Consider the following 16,268-nt stretch of genomic DNA (forward strand, 5'->3'; position numbering starts at 1 on the left):
TTTATTTTTCCTTATATTGTATATTTACTTATTATTTATTTTTCTTTATATGTATTTTTATTTTTATTTTTTGTTAATGTCACGTGTCATCTTTTAGAATAAGTTTTTTCCGCTGATGTGGACGTCCTATGGAGCCTCAAAAGCTCCATTTTATTAGTATAGATTTAGTTTTTCATCTCTCAATTGCATATTTACTTATTCTATTTTTGTTTTATTTTTATATCAAATGATAATATTATATATTTAATATAATATTTTATTTGTATATTTCTATATGATTAATTACTTATTATTTATTTTTCCTTATATTGTATATTTACTTATTATTGTTTAATGCAATGTTTCTATTTCTTATATTGTTTATTTACTTATTATATATTTTTCCTTATATTACAAATTTACTTATTATTTATATTCTATTTTTAAATAATAATGCCACATGTCATATTTTCGAAAATTAGTAATATTAAAATGTAAAACTATATTTTATGCCACGTGTCATCTTTCGGGAGAATTTTTTTTTGCTGATGTGGACGCTCTATGGAGCCTCAATAGCTCCATTTTATTAGTGTAGATTTAGTGTAATATTTTTATAATGTAAATTTACTTTTATTTACTTAACTTTACATTTTTCAGATATATGTTTAATTTAGTTTTTCCATTTTTTATATTGTGTATTTACTTAATGTTTATCTTTTCTTATTTTTATTTTTATACCATGATAATATTACGATATATATTTAATGTAATATTTTTATTTCTTATATATTATAGTTACTTATTATTTATTTTTCTTATCTTTTATATTTACTTATTCTATTAATAAGATAATGTTTAATACGATAATGTTTAGTATAATATTTTGATTTCTTATATTTTGTATTTAGTCATTATTTTATAGATGTTTAATTTAGTTTTTCATTTCTCAATTGTATATTTACTTATTCTATTTTTTTATATCAAATGATAATATTATGACAGATTTTTAATGTAATATTTGTATTTATTATATTGTATATTTACTTATTATTTATTTTTTCTTATATTGTATATTTACTTATTATTGTTTAATGCAATGTTTCTATTTCTTATATTATATATTTACTTATTATTTATTTTTTATTATATATATTTTTATTTTTATTTTTTGTTAACGCCACGTATCATCTTTTAGAATAAGTTTTTCCGCTGATGTGGACGTCCTATGGAGCATCGCTCCCTTTTATTATTATAGATTTACTTTGCCAAATAAACTAAAGCTGAAAGGCCAATTAAATGAATAATGAAAGAAATTTGACTGAAGATGACAATAAAAAAAACAAAAAAGAAAAGAAAGAAAATTGACTAAAAGAGTCCTAAACGCTACACCTTACCGCACTAGATCCCAACAACCATCTCTCAACCCGTCACCAGTCACACACATGGTCATTCATCAGACCCTCTCTCTCTCTAGCGATCACACTTGACAACCTCTCGGATCGGATCTTTCGTCTATGGAAGCAGCTCTAACGTCTCGCACTCTCCTTCAATTCTGAACGATTAGGGTTTCATTTTTGCTTTCTCTTGTGAACTCAAAGATGGTGTTTTGCTTCGAAATCGTCTGTTTCAGTGCCGGCGGCGGGTGAAACTCGTCTCTCCTAGTGGGGAATTCGCAGTTTATCGGGCGGACGTGAGCTCTAAATTTGCAGCGGTGGAGATGGAGGCTTCACCTGCTAAGTTCTTCTTCGGCTTCCTGATTGTTTCCATCTTCTTGTGGATGATCTTCATGTGAGCCACTCTCCCTTTAAGAGTTTGCCTTTATAGCTGATTACAATTGCTTACTTCATTCTGTATACATTACTTTGGTGTTTAGTATTTTAGTAGTGAGATTGTTTTTTTCTCAGACTTTGTTCAAGGTTCTTTGCGTGGATTCTTAGCCGAGTGCTGGGAGCATCTGTTGTGTTCCGTGTTGGCGGTTGGAAATGCCTCAAGGATGTCGTGGTTAAGTTTAAAAAGGTGAGACCTGAAAACTCTGTGTAATCATCTAATCACTGTTGTCAAGGGAGAAAAAGACTTGTTTTTTATAGAAGCTTAAATCAGATCAATGTAGTGGATTGCATCTGTTAAGAGTGGGTTGCATCTCTGCTATGTAGCTAAGAAAGAATGTTTCTGTGAACTATTCATCAAAGCACTATTGTCAAGAGAGAGCAAAAACCTGTTCCTTTAGAAGCTTAATGGATTGAATCTGTTCTCTATGTAGCTAAGGAAGAATGTTTATGTGAACTTTTCATCAAAGCACTATTGCCAAGAAAAAAAAAACTGTTTCTGTAGCAGCTTGATTGATACATTTCAATGTAGCTATGAAAGATTGTCTCTGTAGAAGACCAATGTAGTTTTATTTCATCTCTGCTTTTTACATTCTGTAGCAGACCCGTCTTGTTAGTATCAACTTTTTTGCATGATTGTTTCTACTTGGACAATAGTTTGTTGCTAATGCTTTTGTTTTGAGACGACTGTAAAGTTTATCTCAAAGATGATTTGCTTCTGGTTTGTCTGTGTTTCTAGGGTGCTATTGAGTCGGTGTCTGCTGGTGAAATTAAACTTAGTTTACGACAGTCCTTGGTCAAACTCGGCGTTGGTTTTCTTTCTAGAGATCCAAAAGTGCAAGTCTTGATATGTGATCTTGAAGTTGTAATGAGGTCATCGACTTCAACCAAAAATGTACCCAAAGCCAAAAGTCAGAAACCTCGTACTTCAGGCAGGGGAAAGTGGATGGTGGTTGCTAATGTTGCAAGGTTTCTTTCAGTTTCTGTCGCAGATATGGTTGTCAAGGTAATTAGTTTGAGTTAACTATCTTTCTTCGTATGCAGTACTGAGATTTGATTGTCTTTTGGTAGAGATATTTGGAAACTATTTTGTAATAAACTATGTGTAATGCAGACCCGAAAGGCAATAGTTGAAGTCAAAGAACTGAAGTTAGATATATCTAAGGATGGTGGAACAAAGCCCAATCTATATGTTAAGCTGCATGTAATACCGATTCTGGTTCACTTATGTGAATCACGCATGATGTCTGATGAGTCGTCTAGCATAGGCTTTGAAAGGTGTACTGCTTCCCAAACGTCTTCTGCCACATCAGACAGATCCTCTGCTGCATTATTTTCTGATGAATTCTCTCTTTCTACCGAGTTTGGACATGACAGGTACCTGCTTAAATGGACTACATTGTAGACTTTTTTGGATACTTGAACTTGTCTAGATTCATGTCGCCTTATGTTTCAGAAGATAAATCCTTACTCAATCAGTGGTTTACTCAATTTTTGTTCTTTTTCTGAATATAGGGCTGTAGGTATTGTTACACGAAATGTGGAAATTGTATCTGGAGATGTAACTCTGACTTTTGATGAGGATTCGTTTCCTAAGAGCAAACATTCATCATCTACTGTCCATTCAGATGATGTTGTAAGGTCAACTAGTGTTACTTCATCCGCCAAGAAATCGGATAAAGAGCATAAGCTGGTGGCTGCACTCGCAAAATATTCTCCATCTTTTCCTGAAAAGGTTAGTTAGTTTGCCTAATGAACTTGGCCAAATATTTTACGTTTCTGTGAGTCTGCATTATTGAAAAGATTTTACTTGTCTTCTGAGTCTGAAACTATCTAACCTCCACTGACGGTGTGGTCTTACTGACCAGGTTTTATTCATATTACCAAAACTGGATGTGAGATGTGTCAATCGAGAACATGATCTCGTTGCTGAGAATAACATCACAGGAATCCAACTTACGAGTGTTAAGTCAAAATCTTTTGAGGACACAGGGGAGAGTACACGTCTTGATGTTCAGATGGAACTCAGTGAGATTCATGTATGGTTGTGTTAGCTCTTTCAGATATATGATTTCTATATCTTTTTTTATCTACTAATGCTGTGCTCTTGTGTTTCTTGCAGCTTTTTAGAGAAGCTAAGTCCTCTGTTTTGGAGATAATGAAAGTTGATGTGGTCTCTTTTATCTACATCCCAATTCAGGTTTGGAATCTTATGAAAAGTATACATATTTTATTCTATTTTTTAAAGCCCTTTGCATTTGAATCAATACTCTTGACTTGTGAATGCTAGGTCTATTTACTTGTTTCCTTACAACTGACTTAGGTTTCTGTTTGTAGTTTTAGTTTGTATCATATGTATTCATCCAGAACGGGCAGTCTGTTTTGTTGGTATGCATCAGTTTGAGTTATACTTTTGAAAGCTTGTAAATTTATACTGTTACATATTCTCTCTTTTCAGCCGGTTCTGCCTGTAAGAGCTGAAGTTGATATAAAGCTGGGAGGTACACGATGCAACCTATTCATTTCTAGGCTACAGCCGTGGTTGCGTCTTCATTTCTTGAAAAAGAAAAAACTGGTGCTTCATGGTCCCACTCACACACTGGAGAAATCAAAAGCTGCTGATACGAAAGCCATTATGTGGACAGGCACAGTTTCAGCCCCTGAGATGGCTGTTATACTCTATGGTATTGATGATTTACCGGTGTATCATGTAAGTCACGTAATTACACAATTTTGGTTAAACTTAGACTTCATAGATAAGTGAACTTAAATGGAGTCATGAGAAATTGCAGTAAGCCTTTTCACTTGCGTGATTTAATTCTTTAGTTATGCAACATATGAATTTTGTTTTACTATATGCTAAACAGTATTTTGTTCTTGGTGTTTGATATGCAGTTTTGTTCGCAGTCGTCGCATGTGTTTGCAAATAACATTTCGAGTATGGGCACAGCAATTCATGTTGAACTTGGTGAATTGAATCTGCATTTGGCAGATGAGTACCAGGAATGCTTTAAAGAAACCCTTTTCGGAATAGAGCCGAACTCTGGTTCATTGATGCATATAGCAAAGCTTAGCTTGGATTGGGGAAGAAGAGACAGAACATCATCTGACGAGGTTGGTTGCAGAAGTAAATTGGTACTCTCAGTAGACGTGACAGGAATGGGTATATACTTTTCTTTCAAGCGTGTTGAATCTCTCATAACAAATGCTATGTCCTTCAAAGCTCTCTTCAAGACATTATCTGTTGCTGGCAAAAAGATGAATCAAACTGGAGGAGTGCAACCAGCCAAAGGATCTGGGAAAGGAACTAGGCTAGTGAATCTGAATCTTGAACGTTGTTGTGTGACTTTCTGTGACGACACAGGATTGGATAATACAGTTATTGAAGACCCTAAAACCGTCAATTATGGATCACAAGGTGGCCGAGTTACGTTTAGTTCATTAGCTGATGGCAGACCACGCACAGCGAACGTAGCGTCTACTGCTTCTGAAGAATGTAAAAGACTGAAGTACTCGGTTTCTCTTGAAATATCACAGTTTAGCCTTTGTCTCAACAAGGATAAACACTCGGTGCAAATGGATCTTGGAAGAGCAATATCCATCTATCAGGAGTATTTGGAAGAGCATAAACCTTGTTCAAAGGTCAAGTTGTTTGATATGCACAACGCAAAGCTTGTACGTCGATCTGGTGGTCTTAATGACATAGCTGTGTGTTCTCTCTTCAGTGCTACTGATATTTCACTGGGTTGGGAACCTGATGTTCATATATCTTTCTATGAACTGTTTTTACGGTTGAAATCCCTGGTTTATGCGCAAAAGCTTAAGGAACAGGAAAGGGAGGGCAGATCTAGTGTGAAAGATGGTGGCTCGGGTGAAGAAAGAAATCTGTCCAATTCTGCTGACAAGCAGAAGAAAAAGGAATCTATGTTTGCTATTGATGTGGAAACTTTGACGATATCAGCTGAGGTAGGAGATGGGGTAGAGGCTAAATTGGAGGCGCAATCAATATTTTCTGAGAATGCGTGTATAGGAGTCCTTCTTGAGGGGCTTATGCTTGCTTTTAATGGATCTCGAGTGTTGAAAACTACAAGAATGCAAATATCAAGAATCCCTGCTGCCTCGTCTAGTGTGTCTGATGCAGTCCCTGTAATGACAAGTGGTCCTTGGGACTGGGTAGTACAAGGTCTTGAGGTGCACATTTGTATGCCTTACAAATTACAGTTGCGTGCCATAGATGATTCGATTGAGGACATGTTGCGAGCCTTGAGACTTATAACTGTAGCGAAAGGTAAAAACCTGTTTCCAGGAAAGAGAGAAAGCTCGAAGCCGAAGAACAAGAAATCTAGCCCAAAATTTGGCCGCATAAGATTTGGCATACGCAGGCTAACCGCATATATTGAGGAAGAACCAATTCAAGGCTGGCTTGATGAACACTATCATCTGGTGAAGAAGGAAGCCTGCGAGTTGGCTGTCAGATTGAAATTTCTTGAAGATTTTATCCAAAAAGCTACCCAGTCTCCTAAAGGTGCTGAAACAAGTGATCCTACAGATGAAAGAAAGATGCTTTTTGATGGGGTTGAAATTGATGTCCAGGATCCTTCAGCTATTAACAAAGTGAAGGATGAGATTCATAAACGGTCTTTTCAATCGTATTATCAGGCATGCCAGGGTTTAGCATCCTCAGAGGGTTCAGGTGCCTGTACGGAAGGGTTCCAGGCAGGTTTTAAGCCAAGTACTGCTAGAACCTCTCTCCTCTCTGTTTGTGTCACAGATTTTGATTTAAGCTTGACGGCAGTTCATGGTGGAGATGCTGGTTTGATGGAAGTCTTGAAGAAGCTTGATCCTATATGTCAAGAAAACGACATACCCTTTTCTCGGTTATATGGAAGCAATGCTGACTTGAAAACTGGAAGCTTGGTAGTTCAGCTAAGAGATTACACACTTCCTCTTCTCTCTGGCACTTCTGGTAAATGTGAAGGTCATATTGTGCTGGCTCAGCAGGTATGGTTATTTTCTTGTTATCTTTTCGTTTCCCATGCAATATGTATGATTTGTTATCTCTGTTTATGATTAATATTTGTTTTAGTTTTTTTTTCTAACCCACAGCTTTCTGGTTATGACCTCAGTTGACTGATTATATGACTGCTTGTTATTGTTCTTTTAAATTAGGCAACGTGTTTTCAGCCACAAATTTCCCAAGACGTATTTGTAGGCAGATGGAGAAAAGTGCGAATGTTCCGGTCAGCAACTGGGACAACTCCACCGATGAAGACCTACTCAGATCTGCGCATACACTTTGAACAAGGACAAGTTTCCTTTGGAGTTGGATATGAACCTGCTTTTGCAGACATTAGCTATGCTTTCACAGTTGCTCTTCGGAGAGCGAATCTGAGTCATAGAGGTCCAGGTATTCTACCCACCGTTAAAAAAGAACGAAGCTTACCTTGGTGGGATGATATGAGAAACTATGTTCATGGCAATATCACTTTATCTTTTTCTGAATCAAAGTGGGATGTTCTTGCTACAACGGATCCATATGAGAGTCTTGATAAACTTCAAATAGTGACTGGTCCTATTGAACTTCAGCAGTCAGATGGTCGTGTGTTTGTCAATGCTAAAGACTTCAAGATAAAACTGAGCAGTCTGGAGAGTTTGATTAGCCGACACTCTTTAAAAATTCCAGTTGGCACCTCTGGAGGTGCATTTATTGAAGCCCCTGCATTTAATCTTGAAGTCACAATGGACTGGGAATGTGAGTCTGGGGATTCTTTGAATCATTACTTATATGCATTTCCATCTGAAGGAAAGCCTCGTGAGAAGGTCTTTGATCCGTTCAGATCAACATCACTCTCGCTTCGGTGGAATTTCTCCCTTAGACCTGAAAAGTTTCACCAGTCTTCCTCAGGTACTGAGCATCCAACAGACACTGCAGTTCTCTGCAGCTCGCAAGACCAGCCTGAGACACCAACAATGAATCTCGGAGCTCATGATTTGGCATGGATACTTAAGTTCTGGGGTTTGAATTACTATCCTCCTCATAAGTTACGTTCTTTCTCCAGATGGCCTAGGTTTGGTGTCGCAAGAAGTGCAAGATCAGGAAATTTATCTCTAGATAAGGTGATGACGGAATTTATGCTCCGTGTAGATGCCACTCCTTCCTTGATGAATTACATGCCTTGGGACTCTGACGATCCTGCCAAAGGATTGAGTTTTAACATGTCAAAGCTAAAATACGAACTGTGCTATAGTCGCGGGAAGCAAAAATATACATTTGAATGCAAGCGGGATGTGCTTGACCTTGTATATCAAGGTCTTGATCTTCACGTGCCTAAGGCTTTTCTTAACAAAGATGAGCATCCTTACGTTCCAGCAAGCGTTCAGGTTTTGAGAAAAAGCTCCCAAAATGCTTTGATAGACAGAGTACCCTCTGGAGAGGACCATAAGAGGAATGAGAAGCATCGCGATGAAGGGTTTCTATTGTCTTCTGATTATTTTACAATCAGAAGGCAGGCCCCAAAAGCTGATCCTGAAAGACTATTGGCATGGCAAGAGGCTGGAAGAAGAAATCTGGAGATGACGTATGTGAGGTCTGAGTTTGAGAATGGAAGCGAGAGTGATGAACATATACGATCAGACCCTAGTGATGATGATGGATACAATGTTGTCATTGCTGACAATTGTCAACGGGTCTTTGTTTATGGCCTCAAACTCCTGTGGACAATTGCAAATAGAGATGCTGTTTGGTCTTTTGTTGGTGGAATATCGAAAGCATTTGAGCCACCGAAACCTTCTCCGTCTCGTCAGTATACACAGAGAAAGATTCTTGAAGAGAGTCAAGAGGGATCTTGTCCGGAAACACATCAAGGGGAAACGTTGAAATCTTCTGCAAGCCCAGGTAGGAACCTCCCTTCTCAGCCTATGGAGATGGCAGAACCTCTTTCATCACCGTCGCACTCAGTGAAAATTGAGAAATCATATGACAGAGCTGGTATGTCATGATTTAATAATTAACAACGTTGGTTTCTGTTTTTTTTTTCTTACTCATTTCTCAAAGAACTGAAATTTCTCAGAGAACTTGCTGGTTCAATAACGATGTTATTTACTTATTCACATTTCGATCTAGGTAATACTGAGACCAGTGAATCTGAGGAAGATGGGACTCGTCACTTCATGGTGAATGTCATTGAGCCACAGTTTAATCTTCACTCAGAAGATGCTAATGTAAGTAATTATCGTCGTATTAGAATGCACAATTAACACCATTACCTACTTTAGAGCGTTGTAACAGTATTTGTATTTACTTATTAGGTTAATCTAGCTGGCATTCAAACTTCTCTCGTAGCATATATTAGAGCTGACAAGCTGTGTGATGCATATAGTTAACCAACAAAACTTACATGATATTGTTTTGGTTATTAAAAAAAAAGTTTTCTTACTGGCTGATAAACCTCACTTTGATGAATAACAGGGTCGCTTTCTGCTTGCTGCTGTTAGTGGTCGTGTTCTAGCACGATCTTTTAATTCCATTATGCGTGTTGGTGTGGAAGTAATTGAGCAGGCTCTTGGCACTGGAAGTGCCGAGGTTCCAGAATGTAGTCCTGAGATGACTTGGACTCGGATGGAATTTTCTGTAATGTTAGAGCATGTGCAGGCCCATGTTGCTCCGACTGATGTTGACCCAGGTGCTGGGTTGCAGTGGCTCCCAAAAATTCGCAGAAACTCGCCAAAAGTGAAACGTACTGGTGCTTTACTTGAAAGGGTCTTCATGCCTTGTGACATGTTCTTAAGGTATACAAGACACAAAGGTGGAAATCCTGATTTAAAGGTAACGCCATTTCTAATATTATTTTTTTGGCAGGTTAAAATTTCCCTATAGTGTTTGAACTTCCGTTTCAGAATCTTTTCAGAACCTAATTCTTCTGCCTTTGCAGGTGAAACCACTAAAAGAGCTCACTTTCAATTCACACGATATAACCGCTACGATGACGTCTCGGCAATTCCAGGTTATGCTGGATGTTCTGACTAACCTTCTCTTTGCAAGGCTTCCAAAGTGAGTTCTGAAACCTGAATAAAATTAAAGGGGAAACCCATAGATTTCATGTCAACATCGTCCACTTTCTCTTGTTTATTGCAGTAACTAGCTTGAAATAAACGTATGTTCCGTAAGTGCTTTTTAGAATCCATACCACTTCAATCCACCAATGACTAGGGAAAATCTTCATGTACATTTTTGGCCGTGTTTAGTTTTTGAAGTTCTCTAGCATTAAGGAGGATATTCTTTGATAATTCAGGCCTCGGAAAAGTAGTCTCCAGTGTCCTACTGAAGATGAAGATGTTGAAGAGGAGGCTGATGAGGTAGTTCCATATGGAGTTGAAGAGGTAGAACTTGCTAAAATCAACCTTGAAGAGAAAGAGCGAGCGCGAAAGTTGCTTCTTGATGATATTAGAAAATTGTCTTATTGTTCTGACAATATTGATGATACACATATGGAAAGGGAAGTTGAGCTGTGGATGATAAGTACCAGAAGATCCATACTGGTAAGATTCCTGAAAATAATTGTGTGAAATTTATTTCATTGTGACAACAAAAACTTGATGTTGCATTTTGTTTGTTTTAGGTGCAAGGATTAAAGAAAGAGCTCTTATATGCACAGAAATCTAGAAAGGCTGCTTCCGTATCTTTAAGAATGGCACTGCAGAAGGCTGCACAGCTGCGACTGATGGAGAAAGAGAAGAACAAAAGTCCATCATACGCTATGTGCATATCCTTGCAGATCAATAAGGTTGTTTGGAGCATGCTTGTAGACGGTAAATCCTTTGCTGAAGCAGAGATAAATGACCTGGTAAGTTTATGGATATCATGTTTCGTTATTCACCATCACTATTTTAGAATGTGGAATGATGAGAGTCAGTGAGAAATTTGGTTAGAATCTTTCCTCAATCAACTTAGTTCATTTCTGACTTAACCTAGTCTATTTAAATGAATGTGTATATGCAGATTTATGACTTTGATCGAGACTACAAGGACATTGGCGTTGCTCGATTCACGACCAAGTCCTTTGTTTTGAGGAACTGTCTGCCTCATGCAAAGTCGGATATGCTTTTATCAGCATGGAATCCTCCAACCGAGTGGGGAAGGTACGTTTCTTTTTTGGTGCTTATCATATCACATGCTTTGCTAAGCATTTTAATTCTGGATGATGGGTTCTTAGTTGCACTGGGAAAGGTTTTGATGGCGTAAAATAGATCAATGGAATAATAGGGCTATCAAACTACGCATCTTAAACTTAAACTTGAGTACTTGTTAATTTGACGCTGGTTCTGACATCTGACTTTGGAAATGTGGTTCCTGTCTCTTCCCACATATGCTCGAAGAGACTAAAGGCACTCGAACTTTGTATTAGAGTTCTGACAAGTGAAATTCATTAGAAGTGACCTTTAATTTTAATTTGCAGGAAATTCATGCTTCGTGTTGATGCAAAGCAAGGAGCACCAAAAGATGGACACTATCCTCTTGAGCGTTTCCATGTAATTATCTTTTTCTCTTTCAATGATACGCTAGGAGATTTTATGTTATGATGCTGTATTATATCTTTTAGTTGAACTATGTCTGCTTTTTGTGTGCGATTTAAAATTTGTCGGATAATACCCACAAATCTTGTAGGTGGAGATTTACCCCCTAAGGATCCATTTGACAGAAACAATGTACAGAATGATGTGGGAGTATTTCTTCCCAGAGGAAGAGCAGGATTCACAAAGGCGACAGGTTACAAATGCACCACAATTCAACTTCTATATGGAAATACTGATAATTATTAAAGTTTGTATTGAATGTTTGTTGGTTAACTTTCTTTCCTGCAGGAAGTTTGGAAAATTTCCACGACAGCTGGCTCAAAACGTGTAAAGAAAGGGCTAGCAGGTGATTCTTCTACAACTAGTCACTCCGCTGTTGAAGCATCTCGCAGGAGTTCTGAATCACTCTCTGCTTCTGCGACAACGCTGTCACAAAGCAATGCTGACTCTGTTCAAGTAGGCTTTTTCACCTGAGTGAAAGTTCTGAATGTATTTCTTTTTTACTAATTTTCTTGCATTTTGTTTGCAGAAATCAAATACGCCAAGCCTAAGGTGTAGTACTGGTGGTTCAGCTCAGGAGTTGAGAACATCTTCTTTCGATAGGACTGGGGGAGAAAATATGGCAGAATCTATAGGTAATGAACTCGTGCTGCATGCTTCTTCCGTGGAACAACAGGAGGATTCCTCTAAACAGAAACCCAAGGAGACAAAAACCGTCAAGCCTGGCCGCTCTTCTCATGAAGAAAAGAAGGCGGGAAAATCACATGAGGAGAAGAAATCTAGGCCTAGAAGGATGATGGAGTTTCACGACATTAGAATAAGTCAGGTGTGTTGGGCTAATCTTTACGACTGCTACTTCGTAAGCTAAGGTCAGAAAGTGTGTTGCTTGAATCGGTTTTACATCTTTTCATCTTCAGGTGGAGCTTCTAGTGACCTATGAGGGCTCAAGATTTGTTGTAAATGACCTCAAGTTGTTGATGGATACATTTCACCGTGATGAGTTCACTGGTACCTGGAGAAGACTCTTTTCTCGTGTTAAGAAACACATCATTTGGGGGGTATTGAAGTCTGTTACAGGAATGCAGGTCAGGAATAGTCCATTTATGAATCCACTTCTAGATTATGAGCACAAGATAAGCTTAACATATCGAAATTTTTCAGGGGAAGAAATTCAAAGACAAATCTCAGAACAACCGTGAATCTGCTGACAATGACCTTATTCTAAGTGACAATGATCACACGGGGAAATCTGATAATCAAGTACCATGGTTTAAGCGTCAAAGCGATGGAGCAGGTGATGGGTTTGTTACTTCTATTAAAGGACTCTTCAATACGCAAAGGCGCAAGGCCAAAGCATTTGTCATGAGAACTATGAGAGGTGAAGCAGAGAATGACTTCCACGGGGAGTGGAGCGACAGTGATGTAGAATTGTCTCCTTTTGCTCGGCAACTAACTATAACAAAATCTAAGACTAAGAGGCTCCTCAAACGCCACACTAAGAAATTCCGCCCAAGACCTCAAAGAGGTGAGAGCAACAGTCACATTGGTCGTAACTAAAAATCTCCTTATTCGTTGGACTTCCCAACATTATAACTTTGTGTGTTTTCTGATTAGGTTCGAGTTCCCAGCAAAGAGAATCACTTCCATCATCTCCCAGAGAGGGCACTGCATTTGAAAGTGGCTATTCAAGCGGAACTTCACCGTATGAGGATTTTCGAGATTAAAATCATTCTGACCGGACAATCAAAATTGTTATCCTTGGCTGAGGGAGGAGGTGTTTTTTTCTTGTAAATTTTGTATTTTTTCGGCTGCAATAGGGGAATGAAAAAAAAAGAATATATATATTGAGGGAGAGAGAGGGAGGGAGAGCGATCAACAATATTGTACAGACGTTGGTATATTGAAAAAGAAATTTTAGCCAGAAACAATATCAATCTTTTGCATTTCTTGAAGGTTTACAAAACAGTCCTCAGTTGATTTGCATAAAAAGCTTCGCAATTGCAAATGGCTGATAGTTTTTTGTTGTTGTTCTCGTTGAAGAAAGGATACAAATAAGCAAAAACTTTTAAAAGTTCAATTTATAGGATACTGGAAAAAAAGAGATTTAGACTTTTCTACTATTTATATGAACTGTTTTGATCTTATTCATTTGATGTGTGGATTCTTTCTTGTATTTCGAGAGATCACGACCAGGCCCTTCTCTTGGCATGTGCCAGAGGAACATTTGCACAGGGTCCAAAATATTTTTACAAAAATTTTGTTAGTGTTTAGGGCCTTTTTTAGAAATATTTAGGGCCTTTTTTTACAAAATCCTTTTACTTCTTGCTGTAAAAAAGTAGACTTTGCACAGGGTCCACAGTGAGTATGAAACGGGCCTGATCACGACATACCAGACTAACCCGCATGGCCCGGAAATGCCAGAGTTTGAGCTCCCAGACTAGTCCAAGGCTTCGGTTGAAAAAGTATAGCGTTCAAGACAAAAACTAGTCCAAGGCTTCGGTTCAATTGTCTGAGATATTGTTCCTCTCGACCGTAACCTTAGACTTGCTAACCTGTATTGTGGCTGAGAGTTTTTTTTTTTTTTTTGCTAAAATATAGTGGCCTAGAGTAAGTTATGTTAGCATAAACGGTTGTATATTAATTTAAGCAAATAAAAAAACAGTTTTTTTTAATTAATTGCAACCAACACCGCAAAACTACACGTCTGCACCCTGGAAACGCTCACTTTTCTAAGTTCACCTGCAAAATGGAAAGAAAGGGGAGATAAATAGTCTAGCTTTACCAAGTGAAAACCGGTTCCCAGGGCCGGCTCAATGGTGTCATGGACCTAGGACAAAAAAAAATTTAATTTCCAAACTATTATTTTTTTTAAAAAAATCTGATAGATATATTTTTTTTTCAAAATACCAGAAGTATTTTTAAAAATAAATCTATGGAAATAAAAAAATATTTTCATATAAAAAAATTTGGCCCCCTTTTCTTGTTTTTAATATATTTTTATAAAAAAATAGACTCTTATCTATTAAAAAATAGGCAGTCGCACCGCTCGTCCTCTGTCCTCCTTTCTAAGCCGGCCCTGCCGGTTCCCAAGTAAACAACAACAACTATCCTCAACCCAGTACTCCAAACAAAAGCAAGTATGCATGCAAGAAACAATAACATGCTATAACTACAAGCAATCAATGCTTATGTAATTCTTATACTATCATTTTAAAAAAAAATGGTAAACCATTTTCCGGAGAGAGAATGTGAAAGTCTTGGTGGCCACGCGCGTGAAAATCTGGTGTGGTGCGGATTTGAACTCGGATTCATTGGGAATCCACAGAACGTCTTGACCACCCGACCACAGACGCGTGATTATACTATCATTTTATAATGTAAAAAAATAAGTTAAATAATTTAAAGGGTAACTAAATTTCATAGTTTAGAATTTTCTAAGATTATTAAGCTATAGGTTTTAAGAAGAAACCAGCATGCATATTTATGGAATAAAATTTTCATGAATACTTAATTTCATTATATACTCATAATATTTACAAGTTAAATTGAAAAAAATAGAATGAGTATTTTATTTCATTCTATAGCATTCCAGAACAAAATCTATCTCTGAAAAATTATTCTGAATAAAAAATTAGAATAAACGGAATGTTAATTTCATTCCATTAATAACTACCCATCTATTCATTTTACTAATTACTAGTTACAAATTTGGAGAATCTTCGGTTCGTCTCTATTTTTCATTTAAAATAAAAGAATTCTGAAATATAGATGTGTTTTTATTTTGTTCTAAGATGTTTTTCAATAATAGAAAAACAGTATTTGTTATTTCTATATTTATAGAAAAACGACATTCTTCTATGACATGATAGGAGAAAATAAATCACTTTTATTATAAGAAAAAACATTAAAATATAAAGGAAAATAGAAACGAGTTAGATGTGGTCTATTTTCGTTCAAATAAGTGTATTGATTACTATCAAATGATGAACGTTGTTGTACAACTAAGTGTACATGAATGGAACAAACTCCAATCTGTTTGTGAATATTGCGAAACAATTGACTTGTTAGCTAATAAATCAGCATCAGCACAACAATAACCATATCGTTTAACATGAAGAAAAGGAACAGAATGAAACATTTGCTTCCAGCGTATAAACGTGGGCACCAAGTGTTAGGAGTCGTGTACTGAAAGCTTTCTGGGAGACATATTTGATTATAGAGATATATTATCCCATTCAAAGATAATAATATTTCTATAACCTATATTAATGCCGATAATTGGGATCTATTCTATTAAAATAGCAATGTGATCCATTGATAAAAGTATGGTCCAACTATTATTTCTTTTATTTTTATTGTTATTTAGAATATTATTTATTATGCTTTATGTCATTAGACCTATATTTAAATTACCAATTTAAAAGACCTAAAAAAAATGTAAAACAAAAAATATACCCGTCGTTTTTAAGGGCGGATCAGAATCTAGTTCTACAATGAAGGGGTGGTCGGTCTTACTGAAACAAAAATCATTTTTTAAACAATGTTTTTTTCATAAATTTTTTTATATATTTTTTTTAATATATAGTAGCGAGCCTGACTTGCAAGTTGCAACCGTTCTTCCTCTCTAGTCTCTAAAAGCTTTTTTATTTTCTCTCTTCACAAGATTAAACCCAAAGGCGTACGCGTGCGTGCGTTTCCACGCGCCACGACTAACTCTTCTGTCTCGAGCATCCTCTTCGCTCCGATCATCGAATCGATCTCTCGTTCCGAGCCGTTTCGTCGAACCCAACTCCCAAAGCCCTAGGACATTCCACTGCCGTCTATCAAATCTCAAATCCTAATTTAGGGTTCCGTCACTGAAATCGACACCTTCCTCCCCCCCCCCCCCCC

At 37.0% G+C, this 16,268-nt stretch overlaps 2 protein-coding genes across 2 annotated transcripts in view; both read left to right on the forward strand.

The window, feature by feature from the left end:
• Positions 1 to 1,696: 1,696 nt before the first annotated feature.
• On the forward strand, positions 1,697 to 13,298 carry LOC106317818 (protein SABRE). Its single transcript, XM_013755593.1, has 23 exons — positions 1,697 to 1,767; positions 1,884 to 1,995; positions 2,545 to 2,811; positions 2,920 to 3,182; positions 3,321 to 3,540; positions 3,674 to 3,844; positions 3,928 to 4,005; positions 4,264 to 4,515; positions 4,701 to 6,806; positions 6,975 to 8,793; positions 8,929 to 9,026; positions 9,274 to 9,630; positions 9,737 to 9,855; positions 10,097 to 10,343; positions 10,424 to 10,648; positions 10,804 to 10,943; positions 11,261 to 11,333; positions 11,470 to 11,571; positions 11,667 to 11,834; positions 11,908 to 12,204; positions 12,296 to 12,463; positions 12,540 to 12,903; positions 12,993 to 13,298. Exons 1-23 carry the CDS (start codon positions 1,697 to 1,699, stop codon positions 13,100 to 13,102), a joined length of 7,827 nt encoding a protein of 2,608 aa, XP_013611047.1. The 3' UTR covers positions 13,103 to 13,298.
• Positions 13,299 to 16,001: 2,703 nt separating this feature from the next.
• Positions 16,002 to 16,268, forward strand: part of LOC106318591 (mucin-2-like) — a 3,945-nt gene continuing 3,678 nt past the window's right edge. The window contains exon 1 of the mRNA XM_013756631.1: positions 16,002 to 16,254. The gene's annotated coding sequence lies outside the window, so the exon portion shown is untranslated. The remainder of the gene's footprint in view (positions 16,255 to 16,268) is intronic.

Source organism: Brassica oleracea, chromosome C9 (genome assembly GCF_000695525.1).
Source record: "Brassica oleracea var. oleracea cultivar TO1000 chromosome C9, BOL, whole genome shotgun sequence".
In the NCBI taxonomy this organism is placed as follows: domain Eukaryota; kingdom Viridiplantae; phylum Streptophyta; class Magnoliopsida; order Brassicales; family Brassicaceae; genus Brassica; species Brassica oleracea.